General features: G+C 45.7%; 1 protein-coding gene across 2 annotated transcripts; it reads right to left on the reverse strand.

The window, feature by feature from the left end:
* Positions 1-10272: 10272 nt before the first annotated feature.
* PSMD4 (proteasome 26S subunit ubiquitin receptor, non-ATPase 4) lies at positions 10273-19312 on the reverse strand. Of its 2 annotated transcripts, none has more exons than XM_060138908.1 (10): positions 19178-19312; positions 14540-14680; positions 13415-13529; positions 12939-13025; positions 12627-12695; positions 12242-12457; positions 11747-11855; positions 11452-11583; positions 11300-11367; positions 10273-10565 (listed from the first exon to the last, which is right to left on the reverse strand). In XM_060138908.1, the coding sequence occupies exons 1-10, from the start codon at positions 19201-19203 to the stop codon at positions 10395-10397; spliced, it is 1134 nt and encodes a 377-aa protein (XP_059994891.1). In that variant the 5' UTR covers positions 19204-19312; the 3' UTR covers positions 10273-10394. The 2 variants fall into 2 exon arrangements, with proteins under 2 accessions (XP_059994891.1, XP_059994885.1); XM_060138902.1 differs by having other exon boundaries at positions 11738-11855.
* Between the last annotated feature and the right edge of the window lie 438 nt (positions 19313-19750).

Raw genomic sequence — 19750 nt, forward strand, 5'->3', positions numbered from 1 at the left:
AAGGAATACTAATGTTTAAGGAAAAAGCAGAGAAAGAGAAGCCTGAAAAGAAAGTTGAAATAGAGGGGCCAAAAAATGGGGGTGGAGAGTGGAGAGAGTGCCATCACTGAAACCAGGAGAAGAAACAAGTTTCAAGAAGAAAATGCTTAACAGGGCCAAATGCTACAGAGAGAGCAAGCAAGATAAGGGTTAGAGTCGATAAGGAGGAAGTCACTGGTGACCTTGGGAAGAGGTTTCTTCAGGGATGCAGGAGGTGGAGGAAGAGCGATTGTAACAGGCTGAGGGGTGAGCAGAAGGTTTGGAGGTGGAGAAGACTTCTCTTTGGAATAGCGGAGATGTGAAAAAGAAAGAGACTGGGGGAATTCGCTGGCAGTCCAGTGGTTAGGACTCCATGCTTTCACTGCCGAGGGCCCGGGTTCAATCCCTGGTCAGGGAATTAAGATCCCACAAGCCTCACAGCATGGCAAGAAAATAAAAAGAGAGAGAGAGAGACAGGGTGGTGGCTGAAAGAAGGAGTGGGGGATTTGATTGTCTCTTTTTTAACATTTTTTATTGGAGTATAGTTGATTTACAACGTTGTGTTAGTTTCAGAGGTACAGCAAAGTGAATCAGTTATTCATATACATATATCCACTCTTTTTTTTTTTTAAAGATTCTTTTCCCATATAGGCCATTACAGAGTATTGAGTAGAGTTCCCTGTGCTATACAGCAGGTTCTTATTTGTTATCTATTCTATATATAGTAGTGTGTATATGTCAATCTCAGCCTCCCAATTTATCCCTCCCCACCCATCCCCCGGTAACCATGTTAGTTTTCTACATCCGTGAGTCTACTTCTGTTCTGTAAATAAGTTCAGTTGTACCCTTTTTTTTAGATTCCACATATAAATGATATCTTATGATATTTGTCTTTCTGTGTCTGACTTACTTCACTCAGTATGACAATCTCTAGGACCATCCATGTTGCTGCAAATGGCATTATTTTGTTCTTTTTTATGGCTGAGTAATATTCCATTGTATATGTACCACATCTTCTTTATCCATTCCTCTACTGATGGACATTCAGGTTGCTTCCACGTCCTGGTTATTATAAATAGTGCTGCAATGAACATTGGGGTGCATGTATCTTTTTGAATTATGGTTTTCTCTAGTATATGCCCAGGAGTGGGATTGCTGGATCATATGGCAGTTCTATTCATAGTTTTTTAAGGAAACTCCATACTGTTCTCCATAGTGGCTGTACCAATTACATTCCCACCAACAGTGTAGGAGGGTTCCCTTTTCTCCACACCCTCTCTGGCATTCATTATTTGTAGATTTTTTGATGATGGCCATTCTGACCAGTGTGAGGTGATACTTCATTGTTGTTTTGATTTGCATTTCTCTAATAATTAGTGATGAAGAGCATCTTTTCAAGTGCTTTTGACCATCTGTATGTCTTCTTTGGAGAAATGTCTATTTAGATCTTCTGCTCATTTTTTAATTGGGTAATTTGTTTTTTTGATACTGAGCTGCATGAGCTGTTTGTATATTTTGGAGATTAATCCTTTGTCGGTTGCTTCATTTGCAAATATTTTCTCCCATTCTGAGGTTGTCTTTTTGTTTTGTTTATGGTTTCCTTTGCTATACAAAATGTTTTAAGTTTAATTAGATCCCATTTATTTATTTTTGTTTTTATTTTCATTACTCTAGGAGGTGGGTCAAAAAAGATCTTGTCAAAGAGTGTTCTGCCTATGTTTTCCTCTAAGAGTTTTATAATGTTTGGCTTTACATTTAGGTCTTTAATCCATTTTGAGTTTATTATTGTGTACTGTGTTAGGAAGTGTTCTAATTTCATTCTTTTACATGTAGCTGTCCAGTTTTCCCAGAACCACTTACTGAAGAGACTGTCTTTTCTCCATTGTATATTCTTGCCTCCTTTGTCATAGATTAGGTTACCATAGGTGTGTGGCTTTATCTCTGGGCTTTCTATCCTGTTCCATTGATCTATATTTCTGTTTTTGTGCCAGTACCATACTGTTTTGATTACTGTAGCTTTGTAGTATAGTCTGAGGTCAGGGAGCCCGATTCCTCCAGCTTCATCTTTTTTCTCTTTTTTTTTCTTTTTTTGCGATACACTGGCCTCTCACTGTTGTGGCCTCTCCCGTGGTGAAGCACAGGCTCTGGACACACAGGCTCAGCGGCCATGGCTCACGGGCCCAGCCACTCCGCAGCATGTGGGATCTTCCTGGACCAGGGCATGAACCCGTGTCCCCTGCATCGGCAGGCAGACTCTCAACCATTGCGCCACCAGGGAAGCCCCAGCTCCATCTTTGTTAAAGAATTTTTTAAATTAATTAATTATTTATTTATTTTGGCTGCATTGGGTCTTTGTTGCTGTGCATGGGCTTTCTCTAGTTGCAGTTAGCGTGGGCTACTCTTCATTGCTGTGTGTGGGCTTCTCATTGCGGTGGCTTCTCTTGTTGCGGAACACGGGCTCTAGGCGTGCAGGCTTCAGTAGTTGTGGCATGAGGGCTCAGTAATTGTGTCTCACAAGCTCTAGAGCGCAGGCTCAGCAGTTGTGGAACACCAGCTTAGTTGCTCCATGGCCTGTGGGATCCTCCCAGACCAGGGATCAAACCCGTGTCCCCTTCATGGGCAGGCAGTTTCCTAACCATTGTGTCACCAGGGAAGTCCTGGTGATTTTATTTTTGAAAGACAACATGTGAGCTTTTCTGATTACAAAGTAGTTACATATTCTTTTCATGCAACTCAGAAAGCACAGAAAGGACTTCTCTGGTGGTCCAGTGGTAAAGAATCCACCTTACAATGCAGGGGACGCAGATTCAATCCTTTGTCAGGGAACTAAGATCCCACATGCCGCGGGCAACTAAGCCCCTGCGTCACAACTACTGAGCTCGTGCACCTCAACTAGAGCCCGCGTGTCGCAAACTGCAGAGCCCACGTGCTCTGGAGCCTGCGCACCACAACTAGAGAAGAGAAAACCCACACACCACAACTAGAGAGAAGCCCGCGTGCCGCAACGAAAGATCCTGTGTGCTGCAACTAAGACCCGATGCAGCCAAAAATAAATATAATAAAAAAATAATAAATAGACCTTAAAAAAAAAAGCTCAGAAGAGTGAATAGACAATTCTTCTATAAACCCAGTTGACAGAGGTGACATCATCCTTATGTGACGGTCCTTTAATTCACCCACATGTATTTGAATAAAAATTGGCAACTTTGAAGGATGCTTGTTTCATTTCATACATCGTGAGCATTTTCCCTTTCCATAACCTATAATATTTTTGTTATTATGAAGGAAATATACATTGTAAAATAAAACATCAACCAGCAAAGTATAAAGTCTCAGGTAAGGTTGTTGATAGCGTGGACTTGATGTGTACATGCCAAGTGGAAAGCACTGGCAGAGCAGATTCTGAAGACAGAAGAGACAGGAGAGAGGACATAACTGCTGCCAGGAGGGGCTGGAGGAGGTGGGAGGGAAGGGGTTCAGACTTCCTGAGGGCCTTGCCTCCCTCTGTCATGGTGACATCTTCCGCTGAGAGTGACAGGGGAGAAAAGGAAGGTGTGATGAAGTCGTGGCTGCAGGGAAATGGGGAGAGGGCTGCTGATAATGGGAAATAGCTGTTTTGTGGTGGCTCACATTCCAGTGAGATAGACTGGGTTTTGATCTTGGTTCTGACCCCTAATTAGCTAAGCACCCTTGCTCAAATGACTTAACCTCTCTGAACGTGACAAGTCTAGAAGAAAAAGCTGAAAAGGTAGATGGTTGAGAACCAATCCATGCTTGGGGTTTAGCCGGGCAAGTGTGGGGTAAAACGGAGCTTGGGAGATGAAGTTATTGGCAAGTAGTACTTTAAATGATAGGTTATGAGGTCTTTGCTCATTAGAGATGGAAACTAAGCAAGGAAGAAGCTATCAGTAAAAGAAATTGAGTTCAAAGAAGTATTTTTACGTTTTCCTGTACTACAAAAGTAACATTCTGAAACATTTTCAAACATTCATAAAAGCAACACCTCACCACAAATCTGGGTTTCTATCCTCCAGAAATAAATACTAAGACATTTTCACCTCTGTCTTGGCAGGCCTCGCGTTAATCTTGGAAACAATAGGTATAATTAAACATTTAAGTGTCACCCATGCTATGCAGCCCAGACCTGGGAGGCTGAAACTGACAGGCTACTTTTCTTTTATCAACAGGTTACAAAGGCCAGAGAAAAAAACCATACTGAACAGATTAGGTCCAAGATGGTGGACAAAGTAGGCTAAAGGTCGCCGCTCTCCTTGCCTTGATTCATCTCTGTGTTTCCATACCAACCCCTGAGAACTGAAGGACACTTGCCCTGATTTATCTGTGTTTGCTTCGAATGTACCTGCTATTTGGCAGAGATGCTTTGCAGCTGTACTTTGCAAGATACACAGTGTTCAACTGCCCCCAAACCAGCTCTGAATTGACCTCAGCAACCCGCCTGCATAGATGAAACCTGAAGCAGTCCGAGTGTTACCTTTGCTTCACTACCCTGCTAAGATCTCCACACAAAGGCGGCATTTGCACTTTACCTGAACAGTTTATGCCATGTGCAAAGGAATGTGGAAGACTGCACACGCCACGGCTGCCCCTGAAAATCCCTGCCCCTTTCCTAGAGCCCCGATGACTGTCTGCCTCCTAACCCTTAAAATTCCCTTACACCCCTCCCTTTAGGGAGAAGGTGCTTTTAGAACCCCCCTTCTCTGTTCTCTGGCCATTGCATAAAAGCCTGTCCTGCTTGCACCAAACTCAGTTTCATCATTGGCCACTCGAACTTGAGCAGGAAAGAAGACCTTGAATAGCCAGGGGGACTTGGGTTCAGCTACAGCCCCAAGAGGAGAGGTTTGTGTCTAATTCAGTCGCAAGAGCATGGATTCTACAGCCAAACTTCCTGGGTGCTGTCCTCCGCTCCATCACTCCCAGGCTGTAGAACCGTTCTCAGACTTGTTGGTCTTAGGATGACTTTATCCTCTTAAAACCTGAAGATTCCCAAGAGCTTTTGTTTATGTAAATTATATATATTGATATTTACTATATTAGAAACTAAAACAGAAAATTTTAAATATTAATCCATTAAGAAATAGCAACCATAAACCTATTACATGTTAACATAATTCAGTTTTCATGAAAAATTAACTATATTTTCCAAAACAAAAATGTAATGAGAAGGATGCACTGTTTTACATTTTTGCAAGTCTCTGTAACAGAATATAGCTGGATTCTCATATTTGTGTCTGCATTCAGTCTGTTGCAAAATGTTGCTGTAAATCCAGCCTCACAGATATGTTGTTAAAAAAGGGAGGAATATTTCAAAACCCTTTTCCAACAGCTGTGGATATTTTTGATACTACACCAAACCTTGATACACAGTAGTTTCTAAAAGATTAGTCACAATGTGGAATCCAAAACCGTTATCAGTGAACTTTTTGCAACCTGTTACATTTGAATCCATTGTTTTTTTTGCATTTGAAATGGATTATTTGGAGAATATTGGTTCATTGCATAATGCAGATCTTCCTAATGTTGGCACACTACAATATACAATTTTGATACATAATAGAAATTTATTAATATCCATCTAAAAGATTTTGAGAATGTCAAGTTCACTGTGGCACACGTAAGTTTTCCAAAATTCAAAATTTCACTTGAGAACTCAAATTTCATCACAGACAACAAAAACTGTAGCTGCTTTTCCTGAAGTGAGGCTCACTTCATTTATTTTTGAGACAGTGTTTGCCAAACATCCAAGTCTGAGTAACCATAGCTTGTTCAAGTAAAGATGTTATTCTGTGAAAAAGTGGCTAGTTCATCTCACGACTCAAAAAGCCGCACAAGCGCCCTTCCCCAGGTCAATCACTGTACTCCAGGACGCGGCCAAGTGCTCTATGGGTATTTCCCACTTTACCTCAAACATATTAAGTATGTAAACTCAAGGGTTGAGATTTAATACAATTAATTTGTTTTAACGCTTCATCACGGACAGTTTTTGGTTTTTTTCAAGCCAGGAGCATATGGGGGTGACGGACACAATGACAGCCAGCACAGTGTTGTGCCATCGCCTTGGATTTGTGCTAAGGCACCAACACTTTTACCCCCACGGCTTTGGCATCAGTGCCAGTGTCAACGCAGTGGAAGAGGCGAATAACATCATGGCACAGTATTATTATGAAAATAGTTTTGACCTCACAAACCCCCTGAAAGGGTCTTGGGGACCCTTAGGGGTTCACAGACCACATTGTCAGAACCATCACTGTAGAGTAAGTTACCTACCTTCTCTGGCTTTCAGTTTCCTTAATTATAAAACAGAACTAATAATGCTACAGCTACCTCATAGGGTTGTTGTGAAAGCTAAATGACTTAAAACATGTAAAGCACTTAGAATAGTCCCTGGCACATTGTGTTATACAAGCATTTGCTAATATTATAATCATATATGCAATGCCATTAAATGTTCTTCCAAAATAAATTTATTGATAGTGTATTATTCCATAATAATGTAACGTAATTGTTGGATATTACGTTGTTTTCATTTTTTCATCACCCTTGTACATGTCTTTGGCACATCACCGATTATTTAGAGTAAGTTCCTGAAGTGGAATTGCCCAGAGTACACACATTTTTCACAGTACTGTTGAAAAGCATACATGGAGTATTAATGTGGGAGATCTGAAAAGAGAGAGGTCCATGGGCCAAGTGAGTATTTGACTCCAGCAGGGAGCATTTCTTAAGGTGGTGCCGTTGAGTACAAAAGATTATGAACTGTGATGATCATCTCTGAATTGGAAGAGGCCAAGGTGTTGGCTGAGTCATCCTCATGAACACTGAAGTCACCCAGTTGGTATGCAGAGGACCAGAGACTGGGACACAGGTCCCATCGTGACTTGATGGGTAGACTTCGCCAGAATATGATTTTGCTGGGGAACTACACGCAAGCCCAGGAAAGCCAAAGTGACCAATATCTTTATAACCAACACCTATAAAAGATTCCCAAGCCCTAGATGATGAGACATTTCTTTCAAGTAATATTTGATTCAAAACAAAACCAGTCTCCCTCTAAAATTTAGACACAAGCATTTACAACTTCATTATTCAGAAATAGAACTCATCCAATATGAATATAAGGTAAGCACAAAGTAGGTTTTCTAGCTTCATTTGGTGGAAGCTTGTTTACATGCAGGCTTTAAGGTCTGACTTCAGGATACTGGAAATGAAATTCACGGAATCTTGGCCCAGGCAGAAGTAGTAGTATAGTGAGGGCTTCCCTGGTGGCGCAGTGGTTGAGAATCCACCTGCCAATGCAGGGGACACGGGTTCGAGTCCTGGTCTGGGAAGATCCCACATGCTGCGGAGCAACTAAGACCGTGCACCACAACTACTGAGCCTGCGCTCTAGAGACCGCGAGCCACAACTACTGAGCCCGTGTGCCTAGAGCCCGGGTTCCGCAACAAGAGAAGCCACCGCAATGAGAAGCCCGCCCACCACAACGAAGAGTAGCCCCCGCTCACTGCAACTAGAGAAAGCCCGCGTGCAGCAACAAAGACCCAAAACAAGCAGCCAAAAAAAAAAGAAAAGTAGTACAGTGAAAGGAGGGTTTTTTTTCAATAAACAATGCCATAACAAATGGTTTTCCATGTTAAAAAATTGAAATTGGATCCCTTTCTCAGTGTACACAGAAATCAATTCTAGATGGAATATAGAATTTCTATATGAAAGGCAAAACCATAGAACTTTCAAAAGAAAACAGAATTATTTTTCTGACCTAGAAAAGAGTGTGCTGGATGCAGAAACACTAACCTTGAAAGATTGAGAAATTTGACATTAAATTTAAGAATTTTGGTTACTAAAGGATACCTTTAAAAAAAGTGAAAAGAGCGGACTTCCCTGGTGGCGCAGTGGTTGAGAGTCCACCTGCCGATGCAGGGGACACGGGTTCGTGCCCCGGTCCAGGAAGATCCCACATGCCGCAGAGCGGCTGGGCCCGTGAGCCATGGCCGCTGAGCCTGCACGTCCGGAGCCTGTGCTCCGCAACGGGAGGGGCCACAGCAGTGAGCGGCCCGCGTACTGCAAAAAAAAAAAAAAAAAGTGAAAAGAGGGCTTCCCTGGTGGCGCAGTGGTAAGAATCCGCCTGCCAATGCACAGGACACAGGTTCGAGCCCTGGTCCAGGAAGATCTCACATGCCGTGGAGCAACTAAGCCCATGAGCCACAACTACTGAGCCTGCGCGCCTAGAGCCCGTGCTCCGCAACAAGAGAAGCCACTGCAATGAGAAGCCCATGCACCGAAACGAAGAGTAGCCCCCACTCGCCGCAACTAGAGAAAGCCCGCGTGCAGCAACGAAGACCCAACACAGCCAAATATTAAAAAAAAAAAAAAAAAAAGGAGACCATGAGTTATCATTTTATCCTCACCAGTTTGGACGAAATTAAGAACTTTTAATGATCCCTAGGGCTGAAAAGGATGTGGTCAATAGGAACTCTTATACTGCAGGAAGGAGTGCAAATTCATACAACCACTTTGAAAAACAATTCAGCATTATCCTGTAAAGTATCCTAAAGAAACTCCTGTACAGGTGCATCCAGAGAGGTGTACGAAAAATTCCATTGTGATCCTGTTGGTAATAGAAAAATAACTGGAAGCAATGCCAGATCCATCCACAGGAAAATGGAGAGATTGTAGAATATTCACATGATATATATACAACCATGAAATATGAACAAGCAGCAGCTATGTGCAGCAACTCTGATGAACCTCAGAAACAAAACATTTGTTTAAAAAGTGAGTCCTGGGGGCTTCCCTAGTGGCGCAGTGGTTGAGAGTCCGCCTGCCGATGCAGAGGACACGGGTTTGTGCCCCGGTCCGGGAAGATCCCACATGCTGCGGAGCGGCTGGGCCCGTGAGCCATGGCCGCTGAGCCTGCGCGTCCGGAGCCTGTGCTCCGCGATGGGAGAGGCCACAACAGTGAGAGGCCCGCGTACCGCAAGAAAGAAAAAAAAAAAAAAAAGTGAGTCCCGGAAGTCTCACAGTATAAAACTATTTTTTAATTTTTTTTGGCCATGCCACTCAGCTTGTGGGATCTCAGTTCCCCGATGAGGGATTGAACCCGGGGCCCCAGCTGTGGAAGCGCCGAGTCCTAACCACTGGACCACCAGAGAATTCCCTAAAACTATTTTTTATAAAGCTCAAACACATACAAAACTAAACATTCTCGTCAGAAATCTTTATGTATATGAGAAAACTGTGAAGGGGAAAAAATAATGTGAAATTCAAGATAACAGTTATGTCTGAGGAGGCTGTAAAGAGGTGGGTTCAAGAAGGCATAGGTGAGGGAAGAGATATGGGGACACATGTATATGTATAACTGATTCACTCTGTTATAAAGCAGAAACTAACACACTATTGTAAAACTATTATACTCCAATAAAGATGTTTAAAAAAAAAAAAGGCATAGGTATGTGACAAGGTGTTAGGAATATTCCAGCTCTTACATTGAGTGGTTTCAGATATGTCAGTTTTCTTACACGTAACAATTTATATATAGGTTAAGTATTTTATGTGTAAAATATTATTTACCTCTTCAAATATAATAAACAAAGGGGGAGATTATGTGAATTGTGCATTCTAGTCCATGCCCCACAAAAAACCTTCCTCTAAATATGGTGCTCCAAGGAGACACATCATGTTTCTCCTTCACAGACCCCACCTTGAGAAAGTCAGGCCTCAAAGATCCCTGACCTTTGGTGTTCTGACTGTTGCCGACTTCTCCACCTCCATCTCCTGTCACTCGCCCAACCGGTCTTTGAGTGACAAAGTGCCTCTGCGCCATCAGCACACGCTGTTCCTGCGGACTGGAAGCATCCCTATCTCTTGCTCGCTGGCTGATGAGGGCTCAAACATTGCCTCCAGGGGCCTTCCCAGAGGCTGCAAGGGTTTGGCGCTCTCTCCTCAGCATTTCCACAATGCCTGTTCAGGCCTCTCTTTGGACACTTATTAGACGCAGGTACTGCTCATTTACAGGCTGGCCCTTCCGGTTTATACACATGGGGAAGGAGCTGGAGAGATAACAGGTGATACAGCAAAAAAGGCCAGAGGCCAGTACTGTTTTCTGTTCCCCTCTGTGGCCCCAGTGCCTAGCACAGGTGGCTCTCAGCAGCTAAGTTTTTCCTAAGGAAGGATTGTCAGGGGTGGAGATGGGTGGAAGGGGAATGGTCACACTCAAAGCTACCGCTGTTTGAAGCAAAAAAGAAAAAAAGTTGCCAAGCTTTATTTAGGTTGCAGTGGTCACAGACAACGCATCTAACTCTATATCCCACCCTACCCTACTCGGCCCCCTGCACAGGCTCAGCTCCCTTTTCCCTCCAGTCTCACTTCTTGTCCTCCTCCTTCTTGTCCTTCTTGCCATCCTTGGTGGCCTGGGAAGCCAGGGAGCCCATGGCATTTCGAATGGCCTCATTGTTGGGATCCACACCTGGAAGGTTCTCCAGGACACTCTGAAGGAACTCGGGGTCCTGCATCACATCATAATCATCCTCCTCCTGAAAAAGGGCTGTGTCAGCTCGGGGCAGCGGGGGTAGGCTGGCTGGGGAGCAAGCAAGTGCAGGAGGATGGGAGCGCACCTGACTGGGGATGGAGGGCACCTCTGGCCAAGGACAGGAAGGAGGATTTGGGAAGATACCCAGCGCCTATACACAGTATGAACTCAAACATTTATTTTCGTTTAGTTTTTCGGCCCCACTGGCGCGGCTTGCGAGACCTTAGTTCCCCGACCAGGGATCAAACCCAGGCCCCCGGCAGTGAAAGTGCCAAGTCCTAACCATTGGACCACCAGAGAATTCCCCCAAACATTTATTACTGACCGATTAGAGGAGAAGCCTGAGAACTCTGCTTTCTGAGCTCAAAGGATAAAAACAGATGCCATCACCTTTAGGTTTCCTGCTGTCAGACACCCACTCTCCCCCTTTTTTCCTGGACCCTTTCTTCACCCTCCTGGGAAGATGATAGCACTGAGAATTGTCCAGACTGCTCCCACCAGCAAGGAAGGAAAATTACAAAATACCAGGACACCTCTCCAACTCTGGCCACTAGCATTCTTGCCTTAGCAAGGTTGACATACAAGGAATGTACATCCATGTGTTTCTTTCCTTCTGCTCCTGCAAGAGCTCATCTATGAAACCCCAAGAGAGGAACAGTCCCAGGCCTAGTGGGCTGAGGATCTGAACACAAGGGGATTTTAAGCCTGATGGGGCAGGGAGTTATTGCTGGCCCTTACCTTGGCGGGCTCAGATGTGTCCATGGCTGAACTGGCATCAATGTCAGCTGATTCTGCCTGGCCAAATTCTGAGGAAAAGAGGTCAGTCCGTTCAGTTTCATGTCCTCACCCAATGTCTCCGCCTCAGCACAACCACCCAGGTTCTGGCTCACCTGCGCCCTGGAGGGACATCTGCATGGCATATGCAATCTGCTCTTCCTCGGTCATACTACTTAGGTCGGGGAGCCCCGTGCGGCCAAACTCCTGCTGGCTGATGGTCATCTTCAGCAGGGCATCGTCCGAGTCTGGGAAAAGGGAGAGAGCGGCGGGGTGGAACCATGCCATATTCCACAAAGACCCACCCCCAAGCCCACGCGTTCCCACACTGCCAGACCCCCCACCCCCATCTACACCAGGCCTCCACTGAGCACCCCGCAGTCCCGGGACTTCAGATTCCACCTCTTTCACCTTCAGTCCCAGTCGTAGCAATTCCGGCCTCAGCGGCAGAGGCGGCAGCTGCCCGCCGCGCCTCCTCCTCCTGCCGCTGCCGCTGCTCTTCCATAGAAACACGAAGGGCCTGGCCAAGGGCAAGGGAAGTCAGACATTCTCCAGCCCTGGGCACCAGGGAAGGCAGCTGGGGAACGCAGCTGAGGGGTGGGAACAAACCGTAAAGGGGGAGCTTCTGGTTTATACACATGGGGAAGGGGCTGGAGAGATAACAGGTGATATAGCAAAAAAGGACGGACTTGGGAGAAACCTGGGGTTTAACGGGGAGAAGTGAACAAGAGAAAGTCTGACATTGGTATCCCTAGAGATGAGACAGAACTGTGGGGAAGAGGGACCAAGAGGGGCTCTGGGAAAACGAGCAAGGGTATTAGGACTGTCTAGCCCTAGAGAAGCTATGTGCCGTGTGGACCAGTAGAGGAGGACAAGGAAGGTCCCCTGAGGTCAACGTTTGCTCACCAAGGCCAGCTCAGGATCAGCACTGGGATCCACTCCAAATTCAAAGTCACTGGCACCAAGACCCAGCATGGCACCGCCTTCCCCAGCCAGAATTGGAGAACTGATGAGGGCATCAGCCAAGCTGGGCCCAGGAGGCACTGTCACCAGATGAGAACCGGTTCCATCTTTGCCATTCAGCGTGTTTACAAAGGCGGTCAGCTTTTCTGTGTTCACCTCCTGGGGAGGGAAGAACATAGGAGGCTCTCCTTCTCGCCCTGCCCCCCATTCTCTGCCATGTCAGCTCCTGTCTGTAGCTACTCTCCCACATGCAGACACTCCTCTGGGTAAGGACTGTTCTCTGTTTACAACCACAGCAGTCAATGCCTCCCGAATGGTCCTTACTCACCTCTTCCCCAAAATTGATAATGTCAACATTTACTTTCTCCTTCTTGAGGCGTTTAGCCAGTTTCACCAGCTGCGAAGAAGGGGAGAGAAATAAGGAAATCTATTCCATACCACGATGGGAGATGACACACCTCACAAAAGCATACAGGAATTGGTAGACCTCTCCAAGGTCCCCCAACAGAAACACTGAATTCTGCACATCCTCCTTTCCCCAAAGTGATGAACCCAATGCCTCTCTGGCTCTCCTAGGGGCCAATAGACCCCATTCCCAAACATGTGGTGCCCAAATTCCCCAGTTATCACTTGGACTCACATCCTTCTCATTGTCCTCCACGGGGCTTCCCACAAAGGCAATGATTCGCATCTTGTGATTCTTGCCCTGTCGGTGCTTCAGGGCCAGCTTGAAAAGGAAGAGGAAGTTCCTGGAGTCAGCCAGAGGAATCACCCAGCTCTTTCCTGTCACTCTGCTCTTTTTCTATGGCTTCTGTGTACCTCGAGCCTACCATCATGCTCACACCAGGTCTAAACCCCCTCCTACACCCTTCCCTTCTTGCTGTGCCTCTCCGTGGATAAGGAAGAGGGGTTAATTCTCAATTCTAGGGATGTTTCCCTTCATGATCTTCACCGATCCTGGGATTCATCCCATCATATCCTTTCTACTCCTTTCTCTAGGTCACCTCTCCTCCCTTGCGCTGGTTCTAGCTCCAGAGTCCAGGGGAAAAATGAACAAGGGTGGAGGCAGAAGCCCAGAGCAAGGAGGAACCACCAAAGGGATCCAACAGGACTCACATGGGCCACGCGGATGCCAGTGCAGAAGGTGATCTTGCCTTTGGGTTGGACAGTGTGGAGCTTAGACAGGATGCGGCCGGTGTCAGGGGTGAGTGTGGTCAGCACTTCACAGTCACTGGGATGTGGGGAAAGCACCTTCTGTGATTTCAGGTCAGGACAAGTGCCTCCAAACTGTGTTTGACTAATCTTTTCTTTAGGGATCTTGATAATAACTGTAATCTCTATTTTTCTTAATCAAATATCTTGTGTTTAGAGAGTGGATCTTATAAGTTCTCATCACAAGGAAAAAAATTTGTTAACTATGTGAGACATGGGTATTAATTAAACTTACTGTGGTGATCATTTTGCAATATACACATTTATCAAATCATTATCTTGTACATCTTAAACTTCATGTCAATTACATCTCAATAAAACTAGGGAAAAACATCTAGTGTTTAGACATGAAACACAGAAAATAAGAAGTGGTTGATTTTGTGAGAAACTTGCCCTCTTCCTCCCAATATTTCCCCCAACCTCTCTCATGTCATCTTGCTCTCGGAGCCCTGGGAATCCTCTACAATATCTGGATGCGCCTTCTTATCTCTCCTACCCTCTCCATTTCTAGACCCATTTTCTAGCTAATAACATGTATATCGGGATGGGTGGTCACTCGTTTGAGGATTATCAGTTCCTAAAACAAATCACTTTTGGGGTAATAGGCTGTGTGATATACGCCCTGGGGCTCTGACCCAAAACCGCTTTTTACTGCCTTTAAAATACACTGTGGGAACTTCCTTGGCGGTCCAGTGGTTAAGACTCCGCACTTCCACTAGAAGGGGGGGGCTTAATCCCTGGTCAGGGAACTAAGATCCCACATGCCGCGCAGTGCATCCAGAAAAAAGAAAAAATACACTGTGAAATTTTACCCCGGGAGATTTAGCTTCATAACTGTATTAAATTCAGGTTAATATTAAAAACAAGTTGCTGTTTATATTTATACTGAACAGTGAAGAAGGCAGTCTAGGAAGTTCTCATGGAAGCCTCATGGAATCTGCAAAAGGGTAGGTACCTGGGCACCACAGTGGGTCACATACAGAAAACACCCCCGCCTCCCCCAAACCCCTCCTGCTCTGCCCCACGTACTTGGCTAGTGTGATGAGGCCCACGTTGTTCTCAGGGTTGCTACGGGTCTTGGAGTGACAGACTATGTTGACGGCATCCTGCTGGGCCTGTAGCCGGGTGGGTAGGAAGTCCCCGTTCCGCATATACTCGCTGTTGTCCACGCTGTCAGATTAGGGTGAAGGAGGAGAGAGAAGACACACTGCAGGATCTGAGACATCCTCTCCAGTTCCAGGGACCCCCACCTCCTTCAACAACTCTCCTGTGAGGGGCACTGTCGTGTATGGCAGCGGCTCTCAGTCTTTGCGGAACAGAGAATCACCTGCAACCTTTTTTCTTTTTCTTTTCTCTTTATGCAGATGACCAAGCCTTCTTCTAGACTTACTGCCTCAAAATAACCAAAGGAGGAAAAACTTTTTAAGTCTCCACAAGTGATAATGTAAGTACCCAAGGCTGCGAGCTACTAATGTACCACAACCACCTTCTTATAAGGTGCATTAAGTGTTATTAATCATGGTTATGGAGGAACATGTTGTCTGCTACTAAAATAGGAGTATTCCAAAGGTAGGCAATGAAGAGGGCAACTTAAAAATATTTGTAAAATACTTGTAAAATAATACACACTTGGCAGCACTGAGTGCAGGAAGGCACAACGTAATTATCTGGTTAAATGTTTAACAGCTTTGGCAGCTGGACTGAACTGCAAAAATGAAGTTTCAGGGCTTCCCTGTTGCCGCAGTGGTTGAGAGTCCACCTGCCGATGCAGGGGACACGGGTTCGTGCCCCGGTCCGGGAAGATCCCACGTGCCGCAGAGCGGCTGGGCCCGTGAGCCATGGCCGCTGAGCCTGCATGTCCGGAGCCTGTGCTCCGCAACGGGAGAGGCCACAACAGTAAGAGGTCCGCGTACCGCAAAAAAAAAAAAAAAAAAAAAATGAGATTTCATAGATTTGGGGTTCTCGCCTACACTCTCCCTGCAATTTTTCACAATCGCGAAGAATCCAAATAACATGAAATACAAGGGCCAGCTTCCTGGAGACCAAAAGAAGGCAGGTAAGTGAAGCAGTTATATATCCCAGCAGAGAATCAATTCTTGATGAATTGAGGTCCCTTAGCACTCCAAAAGGAAGCAGTGTCCTCGATGTGACACCTCATTTCTATTGGCAAGCAAAATATGGGCTTGGGGACAATTTTTTTTTCTTTACTATCCTTCGCCTGGGAATAAATACAAATCAAAAGTGACGAAGAGGGCTTCCCTGGTGGCGCACCAGTTGAGAGTCCGCCTGCCAATGCAGGGGACACGGGTTCGTGCCGCAGAGCGGCTGGGCCTGTGAGCCATGGCCGCTGAGCCTGCGCGTCCGGACCCTGTGCTCCGCAGCGGGAGAGGCCACAACAGTGAGAGGCCTGCGTACCGCAAAAAAAAATAATAATAATAAAATAAAAATAAAATAAAAGTGACGAAGAGAGGTAATTAAGAAGCTACTGGAAGACAAGTAGAAAGGGAGGGAAGGGCAGTGTTCAGGCACAGGCTCAAATCTCCACTCTGCTACTTACTAGTTCTGTGATCCTGAGGAAGCTACTTAATTTCTCTAAGATCCAGTTACCTCATCTGTAAAATGGGTTTTATTATACCTACACTCACAGGGTTGCTATGAGGATTAAATGCATGGAAAGCACTTAGCACAGTGCCTAACAGTAAGCATGAAACACAGATTAGTCCTTATAGTGGAAATTCAATCTATATAAAGGAGGTCAAGGGCAGACTCTACTGACCATGCATTACATTCTTTTTTCCCTGATACACCGTTTCCAATTACTTTCCCAGCAGGGAAGTAACTGCCTTTCTAGCTTCAAATACAGCAGGTGAGTCCAAATATAAAAACAATGGAAGCTTTGAGGATCATCCAGATGGAATAGCTAAGTATAAAGACTGTGGGGGGCTTCCCTGGTGGTGCAGTGGTTAAGAATCTGCCTGCCAATGCAGGGGACATGGGTTCGAGCCCTGGTCTGGGAAGATTCCACATGCCGCGGAGCAACTAAGCCCGTGAGCCACAACTACTGAGCCTGCGCGTCTGGAACCTGTGCTCCGCACGGGAGAGGCCGCGACAGTGAGAGGCCCGCTCGCCGCAACTGGAGAAAGCCATTGCACAGAAACGAAGACCCAACACAAACAAAAATAAATAAATAAAATAAAATAAAGACTGTGGGCAAGACCAGCGGATGGATGAGGGCTGGAAGGAAGGTGTCAGAGGCAGCGGGGCCTGAGAGGGAGGGAGAACTCACAGTGCAGAACATGGCGGTAGTTCTCACACTGTCATGCGTGCATCAGAACCACTTGGAGGGTGATGGTGGTGCTGGCACTGTTAAAAACACAGATGCCTTCACAACTATGTATGCATCTCCAAAAAGTGTACTGTTTAATTTTCCCAATGTTGAACTTTATATGAATGGAATAATATATGTATTTCCTGTGACTACTTTTGTGCAATGGTGTGTTATTTTTCCCAACAAAAATTCATATCAGGGCTTCCCTGGTGGCGCAGTGGTTCAGAGTCCGCCTGCTGATGCAGGGGACATGGGTTCGTGCCCCGGTCTGGGAAGTTCCCACATGCCATGGAGCGGCTGGGCCCATGAGCCATGGCCGCTGAGCCTGCGCGTCCGGAGCCTGTGCTCCGCAACGGGAGAGGCCACAACAGTGAGAGGCCCACGTACCGCAAAAAAAAAAAAAAAAAATCATATCAAAAAGGGCTTATGATATTATTCAGCTATTCCATAAAGCCTTCATTTAAAAAAAAGAATACAGATGCCTAAACTTCCCTGGCTGGGTGTCTGATTCAGAAGATTGAGAGTAGAGTCAAATATACACAATTTTTTAATAAGCTCCTCCAGTGAATTCTGATGCACAGCAAAGCATGAGAAAAGGAGTGGCTCTCACCGTTATTCTAAGGCCGGGCTAGTACAATACGCCACCAATACGTCTCTCTGGACCTAATCTTTCCTCCTATACGTCAAGCCAGATCAATATTCTTAAATTCCATTTTGTATACAGCTCTGCCTCGACCAACCTCAGAACTTTTTCAGTAGTCCTGTACTGAAGGGTACAGGACGGAACTCAACCTCCTCAGCCTGACATTTGTGGTCTTCTACCTGGTTGTATTTACCTATCTCTAAAAAAAGGAACTACCTTAAACCAACAACCTAATAATAAAGTCATACTAGTCTATTTCCTACTTCCTAAACATGCCTTGATAATTTACACTTCAGCAGCTTTCTTTATGCCCTTCTCGCTACTCGTAATGGCCTCTCCTTAACATTTGTCTAAGTCCCTTCAAGGCCCTTCTTAAATTCTTTCTTGAGGACTCAAGTACCATGGCAACTAACAGATGTACAGTGCTGTACAGTTTACAGACCACCACGACCTACATTTTGCCTACTTGTGCTACAAGTAGATGTTACTATTATAGTCCCATTTTATAGATAAAGTGAGAGATTTACTACATTCTCAAGAACATGCAGCTGGTAAGTACTAAAAACACAGGTTTTTGGATTCCAAATCCTGTCCTCCTTCTACTCTTAATATGCTCTCTCCCACAGGCTGCCATATTTAGCAAACGAAAATATAGGACTCCCAGTTAAATTTAAATTTCAGATGAACAATAACTTTTTAGTATAAGTATGCCCCACACAATATTTGTGACACACTTATAGCCACTTTTTGATATTAAAAACTATTGTTTATGTGAAATTCAAATTTAACTGGGCATCCAACATGTTATCTGGCAACGCTATCCTCCCGGCAAAAAGAAAACTCCTAGGTGTCTGTTCCATGCAATTGGAGATTTGTGTGTGTTTGTGTACTATTCTGTTTTTATTCTATGCTCACACTTAGAAGAAACTCTTGAAACCTTGCAAAAGTTTGACTTTTGCAAATCAGACTTGCAAATCTGACTCCCAATAGCTACTCAGCCATGTCTGAGACTGATGAAGAGAGCTAGCTCACTGGATAAGAGCCTCTGCGTCAGATAATCCTGGGTTTAAACCTTGGCTTCACCACTTAATTAGCTGTGTGACTTTGTATAAGTCATTTAAAATTGCCGAGACTTGGTATCCTCATCTGCAAAAGGGAGGGATGTTCACCTTGAAGTACTGCGAGGTTTAAGGCAGATAAAGTAAATTAAATGTCTGACACTTAGAAAGCAAGCTATAAAGAGTACCTCTGAAGATGATACAGGGAAAGGCAATGGAGTTAGAGACTGAATGGGGCGGGGAAGGGATTTATCATCTCTCTTTCTAACATCCATCATTCTGAGAAGAAGAGAGAAGGACAGAAGACTATCACGATGAGTCCGAGAAGGAAGACTCTGGCTAAAGACAGGCCTGAGCTGGGCTAGAGAAGACGAAGCTGGAATAGAGAAAGGCAGCAGGGCCGATCAATGACTGTCCGCGGATTGAGGGTTAAGGGGAGTACCCCGGGCCTGTCCTCCGGGAACTACCTCCGGGGCCCCGGGATGACTCAGGGAGTCGATGGGGCTCCTTCCCTCCCGGCCCAAGGCCTCATCTCGCCCATCAGGCGCGCTCACCCACCCGAGGTCCGCCCGGCCTCCGAGCTACACGTGCCGCCGACCCAGTCCCGCTCCCCACGGGGGCCCGAGGTAGCTCCTCACCAGACCATAGTGCTTTCCAACACCATCTTGCCGCCTTCCTGCCTCCCCGACCGGTTCTCCTGGACCACCTAACAACAACTCCTCCAATTGGCCCAGCGCTCATCACCAATCACTGATCTCAGCTCCGCCAGCTGGTTCCGCCTCCATCCTCCGCGTTGCGTTCTGGGAGTTGTAGGCGCCGCCAAAATAAAAGGGACGTTTCGGGCGGGTGGGTGTTGGGGGAGAGGCGAGATAACGTGAAAAAGAGGGTCCCACCTCCACCTGCCCTGCCGTTCAGGTTTTCTGGTGGGGTTCCCTGCCGACAGGATCTAAGAGAAGCTGTGGAGGAACCTTTGAAAGTTCTGTGGCTATGTCTGTTCCAGCATCAGCATTTTTAAAAAGTGGTGGGATGACTAGTGACTTTCCAGCTCACTCTGTTCCCCATGGCACTTTGTTCATCAAACTACTAAGTCCTTATGCCCCTGAATTGCATTTGCTTGTGTATCTATCCTTCCCACTGCATTAAGGCAGGAAAGGTGGCAATCTCTGCTATCCCTGAGTCCACTACATAGCCTGACACATGGTAGGAATGCA

Source organism: Lagenorhynchus albirostris, chromosome 2 (genome assembly GCF_949774975.1).
Source record: "Lagenorhynchus albirostris chromosome 2, mLagAlb1.1, whole genome shotgun sequence".
NCBI classification, from domain to species: domain Eukaryota; kingdom Metazoa; phylum Chordata; class Mammalia; order Artiodactyla; family Delphinidae; genus Lagenorhynchus; species Lagenorhynchus albirostris.